The sequence below is a fragment of the Pelodiscus sinensis genome, chromosome 3 (genome assembly GCF_052426305.1).
Source record: "Pelodiscus sinensis isolate ZL-2025 chromosome 3, ASM5242630v1, whole genome shotgun sequence".
NCBI classification, from domain to species: Eukaryota; Metazoa; Chordata; order Testudines; family Trionychidae; genus Pelodiscus; species Pelodiscus sinensis.
In genome coordinates this window covers 187,520,993-187,545,118 of record NC_143054.1, presented here as the reverse complement: position 1 = coordinate 187,545,118, position 24,126 = coordinate 187,520,993, and the positions used below count along the sequence as shown (strand labels likewise).

The 24,126-nt window shown below is 44.0% G+C and overlaps 1 protein-coding gene across 3 annotated transcripts in view; it reads right to left on the bottom strand.

Moving 5' to 3' along the window:
- WDPCP (WD repeat containing planar cell polarity effector) overlaps positions 1-24,126 on the bottom strand; it is a 248,485-nt gene that overhangs the window by 15,546 nt on the left and 208,813 nt on the right. For all 3 annotated transcript variants that reach the window (XM_075925595.2, XM_014569024.4, XM_075925596.2), the window contains one exon: positions 7,751-7,898. In XM_075925595.2, coding sequence (XP_075781710.2) covers positions 7,751-7,898 — 148 coding nt within the window. The remainder of the gene's footprint in view (positions 1-7,750; positions 7,899-24,126) is intronic.

The following is a 24,126-nucleotide window of genomic DNA, read 5'->3' as shown; positions in this document are numbered from 1 at the left end:
AGCTGAAGTACACAATGTTTTTTTGCCTCTGTCTTCACAGACAAGGTCAGCTCCCAGACTACTGCACCAGGCAACACGGTATATAAAGGAGGTGGGCAGCCCTAAGAGGAGAAAGAACAGGTGAAGAACTGTTTAGAAAAGCTGGACATACACAACAACCACGGGGCTGGATTGAATGCATCCGAGGGTTCTGAGGGAGTTGGCTGATGTGATTGCAGAGCCATTGGCCATTATCTTTGAAAACTTGTGGAGATGGGGGACATCCATGGATGATTGGAAAGAGGCAAATGTAGTGCCCGTTTTTAAAAAAGGGAAGAAGGATGGATGATCCAAGGAACTACAGACCGGTCAGCCTCACCTCAGTCCCTGGAAAAATCACAGAGGGGATCCTCAAGGAATCTATTTTGAAGCACTTGGAAGAGGGGAAAGTGATCTGGAACAGTCAACATGGACTCACAAAGGGCAAGTCATGCCTGACCAATCTGATTGCCTTCTATGATGAGGTAACTGGCTCCCTGGACATGGGGAAGTTGGTGGATGTGATATACCTTGACTTTAGCAAAGCTTTTGATAGGGTCTCCCACAGTATTCTTGCCAGCAAGTTAAGGAAGTATGGATTGGATAAATGGACTGTAAGGTGGATAGAAGGCTGGCTAGATTGTCAGGCTTAAGGGGTAGCGATCAATGGCTTGATGTCTGATTGGCGGTTGGTATCAAGCGGAGTGCCCCAAGGATTGGTTCTAGAGCCGGTTTTGTTCAACATCTTTATTAATAACCTGGATAGGGGGGTGGATTGCACCCTCAGCAAGTTCAGAGATAACACTAAGTTAGGGGAGAGGTAGATATGGTGGAGGGTAGGAATAGGGTCCAGGGGGACCTAGACAAATTGGAGGATTGGGTCAAAAGAAATCTGAGGAGGTTCAACAAGGACAAGTGCAGAACTCTGCACTTGGAATGGAAGAATCCCAAACACTGATACAAGAGCAGGGACTAAGATTTTGTGCACTTCCCCCGCCCCCAGACTCTGACTGATCTCCTCCCACTGCCCTGAGGTGCTGGCGCCTAGAGGGAACTGCCAACTGTTCAGAACAGCTGGAGATTCTCCCAAGGTGAGGGAGGGGCAAAGACTTCATATGCTCCCCCACTCCCAGGCCTATCGAGGTCTGTGGGCAAGGTAGCACAGAAGTGTCCTGGCCCTGCCCCTTTTTCCTGAGGCCCTGCTCCTTCTGGGGCAGCTCAGGGCCACTTCACAAAATTGTAAAGCACCCCGCCCCGCTAAAATGTTGCCCACCCCTGCTCTGGGGAGTAGCTATTTTGAAATAGGGGCAGTGGAGCATCCACACGACTGCTATTTTGAAATAAGCCTTACTCCTCGTGAAAAGCAGGATTTATTATTTCAAAATAGCCAGCCCCTTAGTTTGAAATAATGGGCTTAGTACTGAGGACGCTCTGCTTGTTATTTTGAAATAAGGGAGGTTATTTCAAAATAACTTCCTAGTGCAGACCAGGGCTAAAGTGCCACAGGACTATTAGTTGTTTTTAAAGTCACAGTCTAACATGGCTACCCCGGTGAGACTGCTGATCATGGTGAGTTTTAAGGGTGGGGTGAAGGAAGGCCGGGAATGGGGCCCCAAGGACGTACTGTCTGCGCTTGTGCAGCAGGTACACATGGAAACAATTTGTTATAATCCTACAGTTGTCCACTGGCGGCCATTATTCTGGCTTACAAATCCCTACTGAAGGCTAACAGGCAAACCTGAGCTCAGCTTCTGGATGCGAGCGGGGGACGGGGAAGGGGCCCTCTCCTTATGCAGCCAAACTACGTGCCACCTTGGTTGCAGCAACACAGCACGAGGAATGGTTTAGGGGAGGCAGTGGGGAAATGGCAGCCCTTCCACGGAGTCTCCATGAGAAAGTTAAGTACCTCAGGCAAAGCTTCATCATCATCTCCCAGCAAGAGTCTATTGATATCTCTGTGCACACGGATGCTCTGGTTGGACATAATGCAGACCCAGGCAGGGCTTAGCCAGCTCACAGAAATACAGCCTTGGTCACCCCATGCCACCACTGCCATCCCCTCCTGCACTGCCGCCTGCCCCACCCCTGCCCCACTGCAATACACAGCAACTTACCACCCCATGCCACTGCCACCCTCCCTCCGGCTGAACTAGAGCAACTTCCTGCCCTGCATTGTATTCGCCCTCCCCCGCCTTGCACAGCAACTTACTCCACCTCTCTTCCCTGGCCTCATGACCCTACATCTCTTCCCTTCCTTCATGTTCCATGTGCTGAGAGTCCTCACAAACCTCAGGACCTGAGAACAATTCCCCGCTGCCTGGCACACAGGTTGTCACCAGATGGAGGCCCACCTCTGTGTCCACGTTCAGCTCTTCATCAATAACTTCTGCCTCTGAGACAGCTCCTGTTTCTGACTCTGCTCTGGGAAGTATCCACACTCTCTGGACATGGAGGATTGCATCCGGTTCTTTATAAAAGCAGCATGTTGTGAGTACAGCAGCAGGCCGGCTCTGTGCCTCCTTCACCTTCTGGTACACCTGCTGGAGTTCCTTCCTCATGACTCTGCATTCTAGGGTGTCTTGACCGTAGCCCTTCTCATGCAGGGCTCAAGAAATGTGACTGCATGTATCCTAGTTCCTACAGGCCACTCACAGCTGGGATTGTATGGATTCTTCACCCCACACACTGATGAGGACCAAAAGCGCTAGGGTGCTCCAAGATGGGAGAGGGTCTTGAGTGAGAGCCACCCGCTTCCCTGAGAAGATGCCATGAGGAACACTAGACATTGAGCCAGGCACCAGGAAATGGATTTTAAAGTTCCCACAGTTTGCAGGTGGGAGGGGCGCATCTGTTGACATAGCTGCAGAGCAGCAGACTTTAAAGTGCTGGAGAAAGCGGCTAATTGGGTATTGTGGGAGCCATGCTGGAGTTCAATAAACTCGACAAAAAACGACTATAGTATACACTGTGTGACTGTCAACAGTAAGGGAAGGGGGAAGCTGTGGGAGAACATGGAGGGAATCCCAAGATGCGCAGGGATCAGCTCCGCCCTCCCACAACATGGCACGGTGGGATACATTCCCACAGTGCACTGCTCACACTGTCCATGATGGCGCCCACAATGTGGACATGATCCCTCCACGGAGGGACAAGTGTGAACACTCTCTGGCGAGCTTTTTGTGAGCTGACGTTTGTGTTGTCAACCAAACTTTGTAGTGTCGATATAGCCAAAGAAAGGCCGAAAAACTATGATAAAGTTGATCTTTTTTTCCTTGAGAGAGAGAATTTGGAAGTATATAGGCAAACAGCAAAGTCTATATCTCATTGGTCTGTGGAATACATAAGCACAGAAAGACTAGCTTTAAACACCATGGCTACATCTACACTGCAGGGTTTTTGAGCAAGAACAACTGTTCTTGAGCAAAAAGTTGCAGAGTGTCTACACTGTATGTGCATTCTTGCACAAGTAAATTTACAGTACAGCGTCGGAAAACAGGGCTTCTTCCAGAAGAGTTATTCCTCTCCCCATGAGGAATAAGCCCTCTTGCGCAAGAGCTATTCTGCAAGAAGGCAGTGTAGACAGACAACATGAATTTCTTGCGCAAGAAACCCCTATGGCTAAAATGGCCTTCAGAGCTTTCTTGTGCAAGACAGCGTCCACACTGCTATGGACGCTCTTGAGCAAAAGCACATCTCTTGCGCAAAAGCACATGGCCGTATGGACGTGCTCTTGGGGAAGACCTTTTGCCCAAGAACTCTTCCGAAAAACAGTTCTTGCGCAACAAGCCTACAGTGTAGACGTAGCCCATGAGAAGTAGAGACAGTCAATAGCTAACTAAGGGTGCATCTACACTGCACCATTATTCTGGAATAACGGCCATTATTCTGGAGAAACAATACTAGCGTCCACACAGCAATTGTGTTATTTTGAAAGAAAATCAAAATAACGTTGAGCCTTTTCTGACATTGGTAAACCTCATGCCACAAGGACTAATGCCTCTTCCGAACAAGATCTTTTTTGTGGACGCTTTATTGCTGCTATGTTGAAATAGCTCCTCACCAGGGCCATTCTGAGTTATGCCTCCCCAGTGCCTCCTGGGGCTTTAAACTGAGGGAGCACATCCACATTAGGGGAGTCTACCTCGGATTAATTTGGACATCTTCCAGAATAGCTTTTTCTGAAATAAGCTTGCATTGTAGACATACCCTAAGCGTGACCAAGCTTATAACAACTATGGGCCACTGGAAGAGGGAGAACATGTCATGCCTGTTCCACTGGGGCTGGAGGCTGAGCTGAAGTGGACATCAGAAATGTCAGATAAATATGGGAAACTTGAGAGAATGATAGAAACACTTTGCAGTCAATATACTTTACAAACTCAGAGTCATTAAATGTAAGTTCCTAGTGAGGAGGGCAAGCATTAACCCTCTTCTAGAAATGAAGAAACTGGGGTATAAAGGGGAAGCCCACCAACCGGGGAGGGAGGCGGGGGGCAAAGGGGACAATTGTACAATGCCTGGAGCCCTGGGCCCTTTAATCGCCCTCAGCTCCACCCCCTCTACTCTTGGCCATGTCTTTTCTGGAAGCATGGAGCTGGACCCCACCTCCTGCCTTGCCCAGGGGCCCCCAGTGGCAGGTGAGTTTTTATTAAAATGACTACTGATTTTTGGAGGATCAACTGGAGCTGACTTACAAGGTGTTCAAGAAGTGCTGAGCACACTCCTGCCTCCTGAAAATCATGCCTTTTTAAGTCGTCTTATGTTAGGCACTCAAAGTCACTAGTGACTCCCGAAAATCTTGGCTAGGAAGTGCCACATGGATTGCGGCTGAGTGGCAACAGACCATAATACATCCTGCCTCCTACCCCTGTGTCTCTGCAAACTTTCCTTTCTCCACAAAAATCTTTCCCAGGGAAAATGTCTGATTTGGCCACAGATGGGTCGGGAGAAAATAAACCTTTGGTAGTGTGAAAATGCACATCTTGTTTGCTTGTCATTTGTTAATAGATGTGAACAAGGGATGTTTCTTGGAGTCACACAGTCTCTAGCAGGCGTCAATTTCTCTTTGAGCCAATACAGAAGAGTTGTTACTGGAGTTTCTTTTAAACTCACATGAGGGTGGTCAGGGTTCATGTAGTTTCGGCAGTTCTAAGGAGCCAACAGTGAGGGTCAGAAACTCTCTTTATATTTGGTAGCTCAGCAGGAGGCAATCAAAAAACGTCAGGGCAGTGGATCTGCTTGCTTAGGGTCAGCTGCTTTCATAGGGTTTTAGCAGTTTCGAGGCGGTGTTGGTGAGGGTCAGAAGTTTTTCTTTATATTCCCCAGCTTGGCAAGAGGTAGTCAAAAACCTCAGGAAGGCAGAGCCGTTTATGCAGCTTCAGTGATTGCAAAGAGTGGCTAGTGAGGATGAGCAATTTGAGGTGACCCCCTTGGGCTCGCCTGTGTTAAAGTGGTCAGGCCAGCAAGCCAAGAAAAGCAAGTGAAGCTGAACTCCGGATTAGCGGATACGGGAAGACCAGCAGAGCTAGAGTCAGGGCTGCCCTATGACTATCAGGTACAGCGGGGTAGGGAACCTTTTTTGAGTTGGGGGTCGCTGATCCACAGAAAAATCAGTCAGGGCCGCACACAAACGAGAAGCAAAAAAACCCCAAACCAAAAAAACCCTGACTGAGAAGAAGAAAGACTCTCCCCACATTCCCCTCACACACCAGAGTCTAGGAAGGCTCAGGCTAGTAGATTTTGTGTGCTCCAGCCCCACAGGGTATGTCTAGACTACATGCCTCTACCGACAGAGGCATGTAAATTAGACATACCGACATAGTCAATGAAGCGGGGATTTAAATATCCCCTGCTTCATTAGAATAAAAATGGCCACCACGTTGTGCCGGCTCAGCTGTTTGTTGGCACAAACCTGCAGTCAAGACAGGGATTGGTCGACAAGGAAAGCCTTTGCCAACCGATCCCTTATGCCTCGTGAAATGAGGTTTACAGGATTGGTTGGCAAAGGCTTTCCTTGTCGACCGAGCTCCGTCTTGACTTCTGGTTTGTGCTGACAAACAGCTGAGCCGGTACAATGTGGTGGCCATTTTAATTCTAACGAAGCGGGGGATATTTAAATCCCCGCTTCATTGACTATGTCGGTATGTCTAATTTACATGCCTCTGTCGGCTGAGGCATGTAGTCTAGACATACCCACAGAGGGAACAGCAGGGGGAGGGGCCTAGAGTGACAGTGTGGGCTCCCCAGTGCTGGCAGGGAGATGCCAGATAAGAGATGTGCAACCCAAGATATAGTATCCCCACCCCTGAGGCTTAGTATATATCATTCAGTAAAAGGAGAGCTGAAGGAGAGAGGGCACATTTCTACCTCTGCATAAGATGCATGCTGGCATTGGTCCCCATTCTGGACTGTAGTTTAAATTGTTGAATTAGATCAGTACAGCTGTGTACACACCCCAAATGGTCACAGCCAACAATGTCATACTAAACGTTGCAGGAACCGGTTGCATCCAAATTCTTTAGATTGCTCTGAAAATCTCAAGTGTGCTTTTTGTGTTTAAAAACTGTGTGAAACTCTCATTTTGGCATTAGCCTACTGTACGCTTAATAGCATGATCAGTGCACTGAATATTGTCAGTATTACTCCAAAAGTCCATCCTGTTTGTGTGGGTCAGAAGGCAGAATATTGATATTTGGTAAGGGATGTATGTGTGACTCTGTCCTAACCAGGAGTCAGCGGAAGCAATCACATACCTGCAGCTAGGACAATATGCAAGTACAGGTTGGACATTTCTTATCTGGCATCCTTGGGACCTCACCGGTCCCGAACCAGGGAATTTGCTGGATCCCTGCCACAGCCTCCAGCTGCCGACTCTGCCAGCTTGGGGGAGGGAGGGAGGATGAGGGAGGGGAAGAAGTGGGGAGACTACGTCCAGCCCCACCTGGGTTGCTGGCGCTGCTGCTGCTGCCTGGGCTGGACTGCCTTCCAGGCTCTAGCAGCCTGTGCTGCCGTGGGCTGCCAAGGGCTAGCTCTGGCCCTGGTTGGGCTGCTGGGGGCTGCTGAAGGCTTGGACTCCGATCCCAGCCCCATGGCAGCCTGTAGTCCCATTTCCGCAGCTGTCTGAGGCTCTGTCCCTGCACTAGCGTGTGTTGCTGGGGCTGCTGCCAGCCCCAGCCCTGGTTCCGCTGTTGCGGGCTGCCAAGAGTGCAAGCTCCTGCTCTGTGGTAGCCTGTAGGTTTTGGTCCCAGCCCTGGCCCCATGATGCCACGGGTTGTCGCCAACCCAGTCCCAGTGCCGCAGGCTGTTGGGAGCTGCCAGGGGCTGTTACTGGCTCCACCCCCGGTGCTGTGGGCTGCTGCCAGCCCCTGCCCCATCCTACTGCTTCAGCCTGACCCCTCCTGGACTGCCCTCCTGCCACTAGGTACCAGGGTTCTCTGACCAAGGAACATCTGTGGTCCTGCCGGACCGTGGATGTTGCAGGACCAGAGAATTGCGGATGTGGGCAGTGCAACCTGTACAGTATTATCTAATTATTACAAAATTACCAGAAAAGGTCTATCACACAGGAAGGTAAAAATAGAATCGGCACACTAACTGTCCTTCAAAGCACTTGAAAGTCCTTCCAGGTTGGTATCATTTGCAAATTGTATAAGCATAGGAGTTACAGCACAAGTTGCAAAAGCTAAAACGCTTCACTGCTAAACTTACACCCCATCCATTCTGCCGATCTCACCTGTTAGAACTGCTCTGTGCTGTGTGTCTCAAGTTTGAGCCAGAAGGGGGGAGGGTATCCTGAAATGTCTGTTCCTCTTGTGATGTTACAGATCGGGTGACAAAAGCTTCATCTGTGGTATCCTCAGTGTTTCCATGCCCCAAAAGAGCTGTTAAAATGATCAAATTGAGACATTAGATTTGATTGATCACAAAGAACAAAACACGCTCATTATCCCCAATTTGCTCTCACAATAAGCCATTCAGGTTATTTCAAAACTGCCACATAACACAAGAGATAGATGTAAAATCCCGTTTAATTAGTTAACTGGTTAAACATTAAGCTTACCAGGTTAACTGATTGAACAGGGGCAGGTGGGGGACCACCCTCTGCCTGCTGCAGCTGGGCAGGAATTTTTCCCAAGCCACAGGTAGGGGCTGCTCCAGCCCAGCTGCTTCCAGCTTCATGCTGGGCTGCCAGCTGTCAGCCTGCACGGGGCTGGAAGTGGCAGCTGGCAGAGGGTGGTTTCTAGCTCCCAGCTTGCATGGGGGGTACAGAGGGTTTTGGTGGCAACCTGGGGCAGGAGGGGATGGTGACTGGGGCAGAGAGCTGGGGTGCGGGAGATGGGGTGTCAGAGGCAGGCGCTGGCCAAGAGGCACTTACCTAGGCAGTTCCTGGCCAGTGGGACCCCCATGCAGGCTCTGTGCCTGCCAGCAGCCACAAACTACTCAAAGCAGTTGGCTGTTCCATGTAGCTTTCCAGCCAATAGGAGCTGGGAGATGTGCTGGGGGTGGAAACAGCATGCAAGGCTTCTCTCCTCTCCCCAATGCGTGGTGCAGACAGCAACAATGAGCAGTCAGCACTTGGAGTGGCACAGAGCTGCTCCATGTCCAAGGGTCCCAGCGGGACAGGCTGCAAGTTGGATTAAAAGACTTGGTGGGATGGATCTGGTCTGTGGGCCGGATCTTGCCCATCCCTGGTCTAGCGGATGACATAGATTGTGTTTCATGTGAGCTTTTCTCTACAGCAACACTGATCAACATTCATACACTGCATAGCCTTTCCCCTTCACATCTTTAAAAGAGATTAAAACAAAGTCAAACTATTTTCCCTACTATTTTTGTTTTACTTAATTTTAGTTTACGAGACAACACTGACTTTAGGACCCTGAAAATAGGGAGATTTTAGCATATCAGAAGCCTTAATTTGAGATGTGCTGAATCTGAGAGACCACTTTTTGAAAAGTACCCAAGCCATCTAAAAAGATGTAGAAAAATTGCATACTGTAGGTATGACACTAAAAAAAGAAAGCATAATCAAACCCTAGGCTAGCAGAGTATGGATTAAGGAAAAATCCTGTTACAGATAAAGACTTTAAAAGGTTTTTCTCAAAAAATCATAAGACCTTTTGCTTTTTTTCCCCTTTAAATCCTGTTTGCCCCCCTTGTTCTCTACCTCCCTGAATCCTGCAATACCTAATCTGCAACAATACCCATGGTAACACCACAGGCAGTGGAAAGAATATAATGCTACTGCAAGCGTTACCATACTGTTGTATTTTACATTTTGGCCAGAGACCCAGAAGTGCTCACCAGCTTAGGAGGGCAAAGACACTTGGGTTTCTGATCCTTCAGTTTCTAAAGGGCTAACTCCCCAAGCTTGTTGCGGACTGTTATTACGTGTCATGCTGTTCTTGTGTGAGAGAAAAATGCAGTGAATGAGCCAAACAGGAGTAAACTAGCTTATCTACCATACCCATAACTAGCGTGCTCTGGTTGTACTTGCTTCACAGATCCACACACATGGAACTGTGCGGGCAAGGAACCATTAGAAGGAGTTAGCTCAGTAAGGGGTCACATGCCTGGATGCATGCTCACAACAGTTCCTAGACTGAATCTATTAAAGAAGAGGCATAGATCCCATTCTGATTCAGTCCCCTTGTCTAGAATAAAAACTGCAAAGAGAAGCAGTAAAAGAGGGAGAGTGAATGTGTATCTAGGGAAGCAATACACTATAGCTGGAAAATTCAAATTCCTAGTAAGTAAATTAGAATTTCTTCTACTGAAATCTCCAGAGATCCCTATTCTTCGAAACGAATGAGTAGTAATCAAAGAAGAGAGAGGGGCTGAGCAATTAACTGATCTAACAAGGAACTGCAGAAACTATTTTTCAGTGTGTCAAGAGCTCCAGATACTGGCCTAGACATAAGCCACTAACAGAACTTTTGCCTTACAAGCCACCCTAATTTTGGTGGACTAAACTGTAAGACCCTTTGGGAATCAACAGTATATCTCGTAGCTGTTTTCAAAGCACTGGCCTATCCATTTTCAATTGGCCTAGAAGTGATTCTGTTTTTCAGCTCAGAACCCAAGATGAGCTACCAAACATTCCAGTTCTCAAAATATAAAAAATGAGACCTAGATTCAAAGACTAGTTTAACGTGGTTAAATGTATGCCTTCTTGTTATGCCGAGCTGTGATACACAAGTCACACGCTGAATGAGACTGCCAGAGGTCTGGTCTACATTGGTATAACTAGGTCTCCCTGGGATGTAAAAAATCCCCCCTTCTCCGAGAGACGTGGTTATCCTGACCTAACCCCTCAGAGTAGTCAGCATTAGATTGATGGGAGAATTCTCCCATTGACCTAACCCCCCTTCCATCTGCACACAAATCATGCTAACAAAGGGCTTGAACCCAGAGTCCCAGGACCAAAACTAGAGTCAAACCAGGACTCAAGGTTCTAGCCCTATTGCCTTTCAGTGTAGATGCAGCACCTCTTGACTTGTTTGGTTCTGGCAGTCTGCCAAAAGTAGGGAGCCAGAGGAAGGCTTGTGGGGTAGGGGAGAGCAAAGCTTTGTACCAAAGCTGCACAGCTACAAGACACCCAGTGTTACAAAGTAGATGGTGACCGAATCCCCTTTCAGGTCTTGGTGAACCCCAGAACATCACAGTTGACCCTTCATATTGTTTCAACATAGTTAATGTTTGTATTGCAGAGAGAATCGAATTGTGCTGTAACAAGGAGACATAAAGGGCTGAAGCCTTGGACATGTCTGGTCATATGCTCTTGTTACGACATAGGTAGGTCACATATAAATTAAAGCATGTTGTGTCCAGGACAGGAGACAATTCTGATGTAACCTCATCTGCTAACCTGGATATTTGTGTAGTGTAGGCAGGCCCTTAGCTATACCAGGTTACACATTATTAAGTGGGCGTGACCAGGTCTGAGGCAGCATAATTGAGAGTAAGCAAATCTGCCATCTACCAATTTACACAACCCCTCTGAATTTGGCCCTATACATTCTGGGAAACTGGCTTGCCCTTAGGCATGCTAATGAGTTTTGGCACTTTCACATCTTGGAAACAATTTGAATGCATCTTAGGATCTGTGTGCAGAAGTTAATTATATCTGATGGATATTCAGTGCTTAGTGTGAAATGAATTAAGTTTGTTTAGTTCCTAGGAGGTAAGAAGCCACAGTATTGTTGCCATAATCACAAAAGCAGCATTGCCCATTGCACTAAGCTGTGCTCAGCAGAGGCCAAAGACTTGAATGGGTCTATGCTTCGTTCCTTACCTCGAAAGGGGGTCTCTTCAGAACTAGACTGAGGAACACGAACAGAGCGCAAGGGAAAGCGTGTACATGCTGTCTCTTTTCTGTGGATAAATATTGGCATTGTGGCACTTTTTGTGATCACTAAAATTATTAACAAATTTAAAATATTCACCAAAGTCCATTCACATGTAACCTGTAGATAGTATTTTATCAGGTGATGCGCAAGTCAATCCCTGCATCTTTGTTTACTTTTAGGACAGGGAGGGAATTCCTTAGAACAAATCAAAAACCCATGAGCATGAATGATGATGGTTCCAAAGGCTTGCCAGAGATCCTAGTACAGGGGTGGGCAAACCACAGACTGTGGGGCGTAACTGGGCTTTCAGGACTTTTAATCTGGTCCACAGGATTACTAGTCCGGGGGCATAGCTAGGCTAAGGCAGTCTCCCTACCTGCTGTAGCCTCATGATTAGGGATGTTAAGGACTAGTTGACAGGATAGTCAACTAGCTGCTTCCCCCGCACCTTGCTGCCTCTATCAGAGGGGATTAGAGGGGGGTACTTCAAAGGGACAGTGCCGCATGGAGCCCAGGATCTCTGTGTGGTGCTGCTGCTTTGAAAGGCTGCCGAGGCATTTCAAAGGGGTATCACCACATGGAGCCTGGACTCAGCTGGGGACTACCCAGCTAATCCTGAGCTCGGTGCGGCATTGCCACTATGAAACACTGCAGTGGTGTTTCAAAGGGGGAGTGCCGCCCTATCGACTAATCGAATAGTCAATGCATTGACTGCTTGATTAGTCAATTACACGATACTTAACATCCTTACTCATGATGCTCCTGGAAGCAGGTGTCACATCTCTGTGGTCTGTGGAGGAGGCAGAGAATCTCCATGTGCTGCCCCTACTTGCAGTTACCGCTCTCCACAGCTCCTATTGGCCAGGAACAGGGAACTACAGTCAATGGGAGCCACGAGGGTGGTGCCTGTGGATGTCTGCAGAGCGTGGGGCTACCTGCCTCCACCCCATGAGCCACTGCAAGACATGCCAGCTGGACATGTCATGTGCCAGACATGTCATGTGAAGCCAGGGCAGGCAGGGAGCCTTACTTAACCCTGCTGAGCTGCCACCCTGGAACCACATGAGGTAAGTGGCACCAGGCCAGAGTCTGCACCCCACATTGCAACACCCTGCTACAGCCATACATTCCTGTCCTGCCATACAATTTTCCTACCCGAATGTGGCCCTTGAGCTAAAATGTTTGTCCACCTCTGTACTAGTGGCTTCTTTCACTGTAGGTGGAATGAAAGAAGGAAGAATGACCTTTGTATATTTTGGAGGCAGTGGCGCAGGAGAAATCATGATGGTCCATACAGTCCCAATGCTAATCCTGATGAGAGGACCTAGTGTTACTGTATGACAGGATATATCCTAGAGAAGTCTAGAGCAGCTCAAAACTATGACAATCAAATTCTCTATTATCTTTAGAATGAAGAAATATATATCTTCACTATGGATCCATGGGTTTGTGTTTCTCGTGGGCACAGATTAACTTTTAATATAACATTTTCCCTCAGACATTCCTTAAAAGTTACTTTTCCCTACATCTAATTTAAATAACTCAGATCTAGCCAAAATGGCATGAATACAGCATAGAAGGGCTGAGGGGATGGTTCATATATGGATTAGGTTTATGCTAGGATTCAGGGCTAAATCAAGACTTGGTCTGGTGGTCCTGGAAGGCTCATAAGTTGTTTACACAAGATTTCAGTCCTAGATGATGAATACCCTTCAAGATAATGTGTAGTCTTGGTTACACCAGAACCATAAAATAGGCCTGTTCTAGGTTTGGCTCTTGGACTCCTCAGTTTTCTGAGTTCAGATGTAGGGATCTGAATCTCAATTTCCACAAAATTTGAAAGACTTCGGAAATCAGTTTCTGGCTTTGCCTCTTTTCCTTGAGAGAGTGAAAGAGTTCATTTTCAAAGAAGTTATTTTTACCTCAAATGCTACCATATTACTGTACATCTTGCTAAATTTACAAAGATCACATTTCCCTGGATAAGGGTGAGAGAGCATTATATGATGATAATATATGTTTAAATTAAAACAACATGCTCAAGGAATACATATATATGATGACGCCCTCCTAAAATTTACTTGTAGCTGTGTTTGTGACATCTGGCACCTAGCTTGAAGAGCTACATCTAGTTCTGTAGAAAACAGGTTTTCATATTATTCAGCCAGACAAACATTCTGAGAAGACTTCATGCAAGAGTGATGGAATTCATACTCCTTCCCTAGTGGTGATATTATGCATCATTACTTAAATGTGTCTATTCTCTATTGCCTCTGTGCCTGCACATTAAAAAAAAAATTCTCAAGTCTCCTCCACAGGACTTTCAGGGATAAAATACATCTTAAGACATGTGATCACATGGCAGAATGCAAATCTTTTTTTAATATTGTTTGCAAAATTGACAGATCTACTTAACAGAAGCCATTAAAATGTTTACAAAGTAGGAGCTGCTCTTGTAAAAATACAGCTTTTTTGACATGAAAAATAAACTAGTTGATAAATGCAAGATAAGCCATTTGACTTCTTCTTTGTGTGCTCTGCATGGTATGCACAGCCAATTCTGTAAAATCTGATGTTTACAGAGCAATCCTAATGTACAATCTCCTTAGGCAAAAGGGACACAAGAAGCCTTTAAAACGCTGAAGCAAGCATTTAATCAGAGTTCTTCATGCTGATCTTTGAAAAATTCAATAAGTTCAAAAAATGTAACTCCCTCTAAAGATAAAATATCAGTTTTTTTGCTTCAGGAGTTGCAAATATATACCAATGAACTCCCAGTGAACCAGCCAGACTTTGGCCACTGTTATTTTAAAAAATAAACCGTAGGTTGCTCAGAAACAATACAAGCACTCAAAAAATACAAGTAGTTGGTGAGTAGAAGTGTTACCATAGAATAATAGCTCAACTAGTCAACACATATACACTTCTTTTGGTACCTTTAGTCAGTTTCCTTTCACGTGGCTAGCTATTTTAATGTTAATTACACATTTCTTTATTTTACATGCTTGTTTCATAGTGAAAGTGAGATTTTACATATTTTCCTAAAAATATAAAGGAGCTAGTTACGTGCAAGTAATTACCCCAGAAGTGTAGTACTGACTATGACCATATGTGTGTTACACAGCTGTTCCACCTTGATTCTAATATAGCTCTGGTGTTAGAGCATGTGAGGGTATGCATAAAGTCGATAGGTGACATTCTAGCACCACTGAAGTTAACGGAAGTTTTGCCACTAATTTCATTGTAGCCTGTATGTGTGTGGTGTGGTTTTGTTAATTAATCACATGCATTTATAAGATGCTCCTCACCAGAGCATCTCAAAACTATTTACTAAATTAATTTAAAAATATATGCTGATAACAGAGAGTATCTACTAGGCTACTCTAAAGCCTTGTTAATTAAAAAGTTGTTTCCCAAGTGACAGTCCAGGAGCCACAGAAAAGCCAGACCAAAGAGGCTGTGATCCAATATGACAAGATCAGGCTCTGATGGATTGCCAACTGGAACAAATTCCGCAGGCAAGCATCTACCATTGCAATGCCCTCCCCGGCAGACACTCTGACTTCAATTTTATGAGCAGTCTCCTGACAATAAAAAGGCCTGCATTTCCAGCTATACTTTTGGTAAGTCTTGCAAACCATGTGATCATCTAATTATCTTGACCATGAGCAGATACACATTTGTCAATAGTGGCAACGCATGCTATAAGCTCTGCTGTCATGGTATAACATGATCAACATAATACCATTATTGTTTAGTAATTATAGCAGGGGATAGGCTTGCAGGACTTTTGGGTTTTATGCCTGATACTGCTATCGACTAGACAGTTTTTCTTACTCATAAATGGTATTTCTTTGGTGCACAAGATTAATCTGTAACTGGAAGGGATATAAATTACAGACTCACAAGAATATTAGGGAAAGACAACCATTTGAGCATAGAAGATAGACCAGTTTGGCCAAAGGCTGTATCAGTAAAGGTGTAAATGCATACTCAGTGTCTTAGGCTATGTCTAGACTGCTGCTTTTTTTTTTGATAGTTTTGTTGGAAGAGGCTTTTTTTAAATTTGGCCCGTCTACACTGGACCAAATTTTGGAAAAACCTCCTCTTTCGGAAGAGCCCTTCTTCCTCATGGAATGAGGAAGACAAGGCTTCTGAAAGAGTGCATCTGCTCTTCCATAAAAAATGTCAGAAGAGCAAACACGTTCCCCGGGCATGGCGGAGTTTTTGTATCCGGGAAGAACTCTGTAGTCTAGACACAGCCTTAGTGAAAGTTGACACGGAAGACTGGACTATTCTGCTTTGTTCGGGTCCTCATACCCTGCTCATCACTACTATAGCTAAGGGCTTGTCTTCCCCACCATGCTACCACAGTGTCACTGCACTGATGGTAGCACGTCTGATAAGATGTACGGTGTTGATGGGCGAGTGTTCTTTCATCGATGTAATAGTTCCCACCTCTTGTTGAGAGGTTATGTTGGTGGGAGAGCATCTCCCATGGACAACGCCGTGAAAACAGCAATTTATATTGATATATCTTTTGTTGCTCGGTGTGGGGGATTTTTTTTCCACATCCCGGAGTGACATAATTTACATCAACTTAAGCAATATTGTAGACAAGCCCTAAGTCATGGTAGATTGCAAACTTCCTCTTATTGCTATTCTAGGGAAGCATTGCCTTTCTCAGCCTAGGAGCAGAACTGCTTTCAGAACCTTATAAGGTGCCACAGGACTCCTCGCCATTTACTATGAACCTGAGGCTCTTCTGGGCCCTTGATGTACTGGCACATGAAAGTAGACAACTCTTAAATGGAGAGTCGTGTACCAGTCTCCAAGATCCAGAGAGGGAATGATGGATGCTGGAGTCCTCAATGTTGAGCTGTCTCAGGTCCAGGACAGGTCTGAGACCTCCCTTTGCTTTTGGGATTAGGAAATAATGGGAGTGGAAACCTTACTCATGTAAAACATCCTCTCTGACTCCCAACTGAAGCAGAGATTGAATCTCCTGACCCAGAAGTACTTTGTGAGAGGAGTCCCTGAAGAGGAATGAGGAGGGAAGGTGGAAATGAGAGGAAGAAATCCACTGGCATGTGTATTCCACCTATACAGTGGTCAACAGCTAATGGCATGTATGGATACAGAACCAAATACTGAAGAAATGGAAAAGGCAGTTTGCAAACAAAGAAAAACTGGGCTCTGGCATCCTGGGAACTGGTAATTTCTGCTTCTTATGCCTCTTCTTAGGCCCTGGGGATGGTGACTGGTGCTGGGACGCAGGCATGGTAGGAGGCACACCTCCTGGCAGTTAGTGCTGAGTTTGACTGACTTGTCTTAGATGAAGGTCTCCAAGTCACCTCTGAAAGTAGAAACTTTAGCCTGGTTTCATGATCTTTCCTCGTGCACGGCTTAAAGTCCCTGCAGATTTGGCCACACACCCCAATATGAGCTTCTCCAGGACATTTCAAGGAGCTTGAGACTGGGTTGCTCACTGCCAACCACCATTGAACTGTGACTCAATTTTAACTGGCCTCTCTGTTGACACTCGCCAGAATGCAAACCAAGCCTTTCTTTACGGCTTGTAGCACAACATTCTGTATCTAATTTTGTCTTGAAAAGGGACAATTTCCTTTAGCCATTTTGTCCCCATAAAACATCCGTCTTCAACACTACTCCTGAGAGATTGGTTAGTGAAACAGCCTGGACTCCAAATTCCCCACAAGAGTGAAACCTTGGTGTTCTGCCTCATACTTATTAGTGTCTCTATGTCCTGGAATTGATGAACCCCAGTGCAGAAGAAACAGGTGCAGTGTAAAAAACCAGAAGTCAGCAGAGGGAACCACCTTGAGATAGGAGACCAGCAATTTGAAGAGATGCATTTTTCGGTGAAGAGAGGAAAGGCGTGGAACACCTAGACTTCTGGGTTTACATTGACTGTTCTTTGACAAGAAGGCTCCCTTTTGAGGTTGTCAACTTGCAGACAATCATGTCCAGGTGGACAAGGTTTTGGGATGGCGCTGCAAAATTTTGGAGCAAGTTTATAACTAGGCGATAACTGTTAATTGTGTCTCAATCTCTCAAAAGGAATGATGACAGATGGCCTAATTGTTAAGATACTAAATCACAACTCCCTGTTCCTGGAAATGGGTCACTAATACTGTTCTGAACTATATTTAAATTCTAGGTGCCAGCAAAACCAAAAGGGATATTGCAGCACTCAAAAGTACAGGCTCCTAAAGCAAAACTGCATGCACAATTGACTTTGAGAGGCAATGAGGACATGTAGGTACCCATTCTCTTTATTCTTTTGATATGAAGAAATTCCATGGGGAACTGGCTCCAATGTCTGCACAGGCCGACTCTATGTTGAACATCTTGGTGGCAACCATAAGAAGTCTAGTCAGGCTAACACAATTCCAAGCAGACCATTTCTTTCAAACAAAATAAATTAAGCAGCCCCCCTAAATTAATTATCTGAATTGATGCTAGAGTTATTGCGGGTAGCAAAAACCCTTGGGACTGAGGTCACAGCAACTATGGCAAGGAGGTCTTGTATTGACTTTATCCCTTGGTGCTTTTGTCCTGAGAAACAGCAAGAGAGGGATGGACAATTTTGAATCAAGAGGAAAACAGAAGAAAGTCTACGAAAACTTGCACTGCTAATGAACCCAGTCCCCTCAGCTAAAAATGATGAGACTCCATTGCTGCTGAAACAGAAGGAGGCAGCCTCTAATGCCAAGGATCCTGAAGGTAAAAATCACATTATGTGTGTTCATGTGCCCTCAGACCTCTGCAGCTGGAGACAACCCTTTGACTTGGAGGGACACTTTCTTCTTTCCTTGCTTTATAGAAGAGACATATCGAAAGTTACCTCTGCATCAGGAATGAGCTCTATTGGTATATTCTTTGCACTTCCTGTGTGGCAAGGCAAGCAATTCAGGGCCTGATTAAGGGGATCAAGGCAACTACTCCAGTAGGGGAGAACCATTAATTTTCACTTAGTGGACATTTCTCCCACTAATGAAGAGTTAAGCCAGATGGCTCTGTGGGCTACATTAAAACTCAGTGGTAGACCTGTCTGATAGGAGATGGAATCTTGGTAAGCATTTTGTAGATACCGAGACACTCAGCAAGGTGGAATTTCTTTTTCACATCTTCAGTGAATTCTGTTGAGTAGGAAAAAGGGGGAAAAAAGCAACAACTCTGAAATCTACTCCATCAGAGCTCTGGCAAAGTACAGGGAAATAATTCCAGACCCTTTGAAAAAAGACTGAGAGTCTCTTTTAATGTGTAGTTTGGTGTTGCTCTCTTTAGGAAGAGGAGACTGACTCCCTGAAAAACTGGCTCCAGATGAACAAATCTGAAGATTTTGTGCCAACATTGTATTACACTTGTGTTACATGTAAGGCTTGTCTATGCAGGGAAATTAACCCTAATAGTTCTTGCGGAACAAACTATTGTGGAACAGCTCACTGGGTGGACACTATTCCAGAATAAAACTGATTTTATTCCAGAATAGTTGCTCAACATTCAGGAATAAAGTGACTTTTTTATTTTGGAATAGAGTGTTCAGGGCAGTAGATATTCCACATCAGCTGTCCAGTCAATTTTCTCATCCCAACAAGCCTTCTGTATGCAAGGAGAATGAAGCATCTATTTGACACCACTAGATGCTATTACGTAACCTTTGGGGCACTGGGCGGAAGGGAATGGTATTATTGGGCTTCTCTTCCTCAAAGCTAATATGACTTTTTCAGACAGGGAGGTAGAATCAGATTTAACAATTTAGTGATATTTTGAAAAAGAACAGGGTCTTGCAAAGCAAACTATTTTGAATACCTCCTTTCTGATGCTATTACCTGAAACATTAGGGGCTTGCCAAATCACTATTGTCTGAGGATGGTGGACAAGTGGCTGTTTAATGCTCAGGATCTTGTCACAGTTACTCCTCAAATAAGTGACCCTTATTTTTAAAGAAAGATTATCTGTAGAAGCCAATGATGGAATATATTCACCCTTTGCTGGCAAGACACATAAGGATTTATTAATACATATCTTTAATGTCTTTGATTTGGCTGAGGGAGAGGAGATGTTGTCTAGTTGGACTCACTCTGCAAATGCAAGCCTTGACTATTAAGGTGTAACATTCTGGAAGGACTGTTGAGGAGGAACACCTCCATCTTCCAACAAAGACCTTTTGAACACCAGCATGACCTTCTCATTCCAAAAAGACTTGCCGTTCTTTGTCAGGCAAAACTTTAGCTATGAATCTGGGGCAGAGTGTTTATAACAGGTGCTAATATGGATAGGCCTGACAGAACCGAGGCTGGTTTATGCTGCGCCTCATGCACTACAAAAAAAAATGACAAATCCTTCTGTTTTCCTCCAAGCTTTTTTATTATTTTTTTAAATTTTGCTGCTCTGAATACCACTGGACTATCTACAACTGGGAAAATTAACATTCAGAATGTTTCCAGAGTATGTAACTGTCAGCTCAGCTTGTGCTGTTCAGTTTGGCCCAGTACATCTTGCTGGCTGATAAGTAGTGCAAGGTCATTCACACTGCCATCCCCAAATTCCTGCTGTTTCATTGGCTGCTCAGTTCTGTTCAGGTGTGATGTGAAAAAAATACCAGTCAGATAGAAACTGACCTGGTTTCCTGGGAAAATCACTGTATAACAACAACTACAATAGTAAAGCCATCTACCTGACAAGATAGTGTAGTGCTTAATTAATACACAGACAGCACTTTGAGATGTTTAGATAAAAGATGCTATGTAGTTGAAGATTATAATTACTTCCAGTAACAACTGTTAAGTATTAAAACAATCACTCCAGATTGCCACAGAACTTCATCACATATGCAAAAGCAGTGCCAGCAATATACAGTTTGTAAGATTACCAACAATCTTTGGCATTTTCCTTGCTTGCCTCTATCATTTAAGACACACTGGAATTGATGTTGCGAAGTGCTTAGTGCCCTCAATTCCCTCAGCACCCAAATTTGGTGTAACATAATCCCGTGCCCATGTGGCATGTGACATAGCCCATAATCCCATTATCTAATTTGAGCAGTCAGATGCCAGGTTCCTTGATCTGGTCCTCATCAGTAAATGCCAGATTAGAAAAACCTGAGAACTCTAAACCAAAGTTGCTTTCTCATTTTATACACTGTACATCTTGCAAGTGCATTATGCTTTCCAAAGCGTTTCAAAAAATGGTTAGCATACACAGCACACAGCTGCAGACTATACTTAGACGTGTGTGACAGAGCCACAGCTGAACTCCATGGAAGCGTCTCATCTGGAACTCCAATAGAGAGAGCGAGAAAGCTGTCAGGAGAGTATTCTCTAGGACAATTCTTTCCCAGCCCTGGTCTGAAATAGGATATATACCCATCTTTTTGGGGTAGGAATTTGGGAAGGAGTGGGTGATCGTGAGGAGGATGTATTTTTACTGGAACAATTTTTCCAGCAGGATCTGTAGTGAGGAACCTTTTTGGTTCTGAGATGAGGCTTCTTTTTGTCCAGGGAAAGGTAATTAGTTTGAAAAGGCACTGAGGTTAGCTACCTTGACATTTCTCTTAGTGAAGTCCCAATGTAACATATTCTGCCTCAATGTAGTTGATCCAAGGTCTATGTGGTAGATCTCAACCAGCTACATCACCACCAACTTGGACTGGTTACACTGAGGTTAAAAAGTGTTGACTATGTTTTCATTACAGAACAAGTTGAGATGTACATCCTGGTAAACTATGCTTGGACGGCTAATGCTGGTGTCTCTTCCTAATGCTAAGCCTTTAATTGACCTGCATTTTCATTTCTCTGTCAAGAGCTCCTAGAGTCTGCATAGGCCATTTATTCATGCTTCTCCCTAGGCTTTGCAGAATTCAATTTTTATTTTGCTAGGATAATATCAATGTTTACTTTTAAGTATTTTTATTTGTATCCATTTAAATTCGTATGGGAGGGGACAGAGAATTTTTTAATGTTGAGGTTCAAAAAGTTTAATTTCTTTAACTGTTAAAACACAAATTGTTGCCATCACCTATCAAAATGTACAAAGTAAATATCCTTAAATACAACTCTAATAAGCTCCAAAGTAGCATTTTTCTTACTTTGCCTATTTGTAAACTTAGGTTATTATCAATGGAAATAATTTTCTGTGTCAGTTTGTGTGTGTGTTGTGAAATTGACATTTGCCAATAAATGTAATCCTGCCAACCCTCATTATCTGTTTAAGTGAACACATAAAAAATACTCTAAAAAGCCATTCTAGTTTACTGGAAAAGTAGATTTTTATATATTGATGTGATTAGGTGGGTCAGTGTGCTGGAGGCTGTCTCATTTGATCCCTAGTACAGCACCATGCATGGTGCTGCTGCTTAATAATACTGTAAAGATCATACAAGACAGGCTTTCTTTTTCCCATCTGCAATGTTCATCTGAATTTTATACATTTACCTACCAAGATATTTGGGCCCTGATGCTGCAATATATTGTACATTGTGAGCTGATCCACTGGAATACGGCCCCAATAGAAGGAAATGGAAGTTTGCCTGGGTGCAGCAAGCCAGCTGCATGCTGTATGGTAGATTACAGTAGTATTAGTTCTTTCTGAAATTTTCACTATATTTTGGTGATTAGCGTTTCTATACATATACTGTTTACTCTGAAGAGTTGGTACATTTTCTGATGAAATATTTTACGAGTGTTGTCACTATGTACTATATTGTGGAAGCTCCAAAAGTCCTTCATGGCTATCAGGAGGGTAATATATTTTAAGAGACATCAAAGATTTAGCAAACAAACAAAAAACCAAGGGAATTTAAAGGAAAACTAAGTCTGTATGGGACACGTTCTCTTCCCAATGAACACATATGCCTCTTAAAATTAACAGGAGTTCTGTACTTAGGAGAGACTAAAGGTCTAATTTAAACTAACGAAAGCCAGGACATGTAAGACTAGTATTCTGTCCCTTTAAAGATTTTTCCCCCATTCCACACCCATATGAATTAAGAATATTCTCAGCTTTTACAGAGACTATTGTAATTGAGCTGAAAATGAATGCAAGCAGTTTTGCCTCAGAAAAACAAGAAAGTACTTTTAAAATAATTTGTGGACTGTAGTTAAGTTTTTTACTGTTTAACCCATGAAAATGACATTTCTGATTAAAATTTTCTCCTATTATACAGCTGCCTTCTAAGGGCAAAAAGAAAAAGCTAAACAGTCAAGATGTGCCTGGCCAAATCGTTAACACACCAGTGCACATATTTAGCTGACAACTGCTTGAAATGTGAACCATTTGCTTACCCTTTCTAGTTATTTCAAAACTGATTTGGGCTTAAACATCTGAAACCTACAGGTGTTAAAATTCTCCCACTTGTCAGCAGCGCTGGCCTTATCAGACATGGTTTCAGGATGTGGTCAGACTGGAAGAGATAACCAACGACCCCACAGGTGAAACCCAAAGAACAACCTAGCCCACCTGCACCCCTCAAGGCTTATTTAGTGGACCTGTCCTTCAGAAAATAAAATTCAGAAGGGGAGTAGTTAGAAAGCACCCAAGTTACTAAAGCAATTACACTAAATGCACTGAATTTAATTTGATAATTCATGGTCACAGGTCTGAAACCTTTAACATTTAACCTTGCAGCAAATTAAATCAGCTTTCTGATCAAGTGAAAAATTGTAAGCTATTGAAGTTTGAGTGTGCAAAGGATAGGGTAATTAAAAGAAGCCTTTAAAAAAATTAGAAGAAAAAATGTAGTGCTAGGCCTTCAACCGAAACAAAACTAGCCTGACAAACAGAATATCTGTAGCAAAACAGGAAGCCATCATGGTCTCTATAAAACTAATATATTCGCAGTGAGTGAATCATACAGAAGGATAAACTAAATGTAGTTGAGATATAAGCAAGCCCAACTCCTGATGAATTCAATGAGCGTATCTCCATACACCAAAATTGAATTTGGCCTGATATGTTCTGTAATTCCTTTCAAACAGTATAAATAATATATTTGATTTTAAATAACACAAAAGTGGAGGCATGTGCCTTCCATATAAGCGAACCTCCCCCTTTGTTTCACTTTTTCACATTAATGCAACTTGTACTAGTAACATACGCTATGCCAACATATATAACATGTTAATAACATGGTAATTATACACTGTGCAACTCTCTGTAGAGACACAGTAATTAAGTGGTACATTGCATAACTGAGAATGTATGGGAGTGGTGTATATTATATACACATTCACACAGCACGCACACATTCACTGTCACTTCACCTTGGATTCGCTATTCAATCTCTGCTAGACAAATTCTACACCGAGACAAAACACAAATGCATTTTCTAAATGTATCTTAAGGAATTAGGACATAAAAGAGGTTGGAGTATTAGACCCTGACTTGTTTTAAACATCACTATAGAACCATGACTGACAGTTAACAATTTACAAGAAGGGTGTGGCTATGAGAGTCACTGAGGCAGATATAAGCACAGGTTCTCTCTGATATGCACTTATGGCCTGTCAGTCATTCTCTCAAGTGCTTTGTTGCACAGACATGCCAATAACTAATATCACATTCTATAGGTCTAATGCCTAAAGGCCTTTAAAAGACTATGCAACCGTATTAGCATTTGAAAACCCCTGATTAATGAGGTTTATGTGCTTCAGTTGACTTTTCCCCCTTGTAAAAGCATAATCTTTGACTGAAAACATGAACACTTGGAAAGACGGAAACTATTTTGTGTATAATT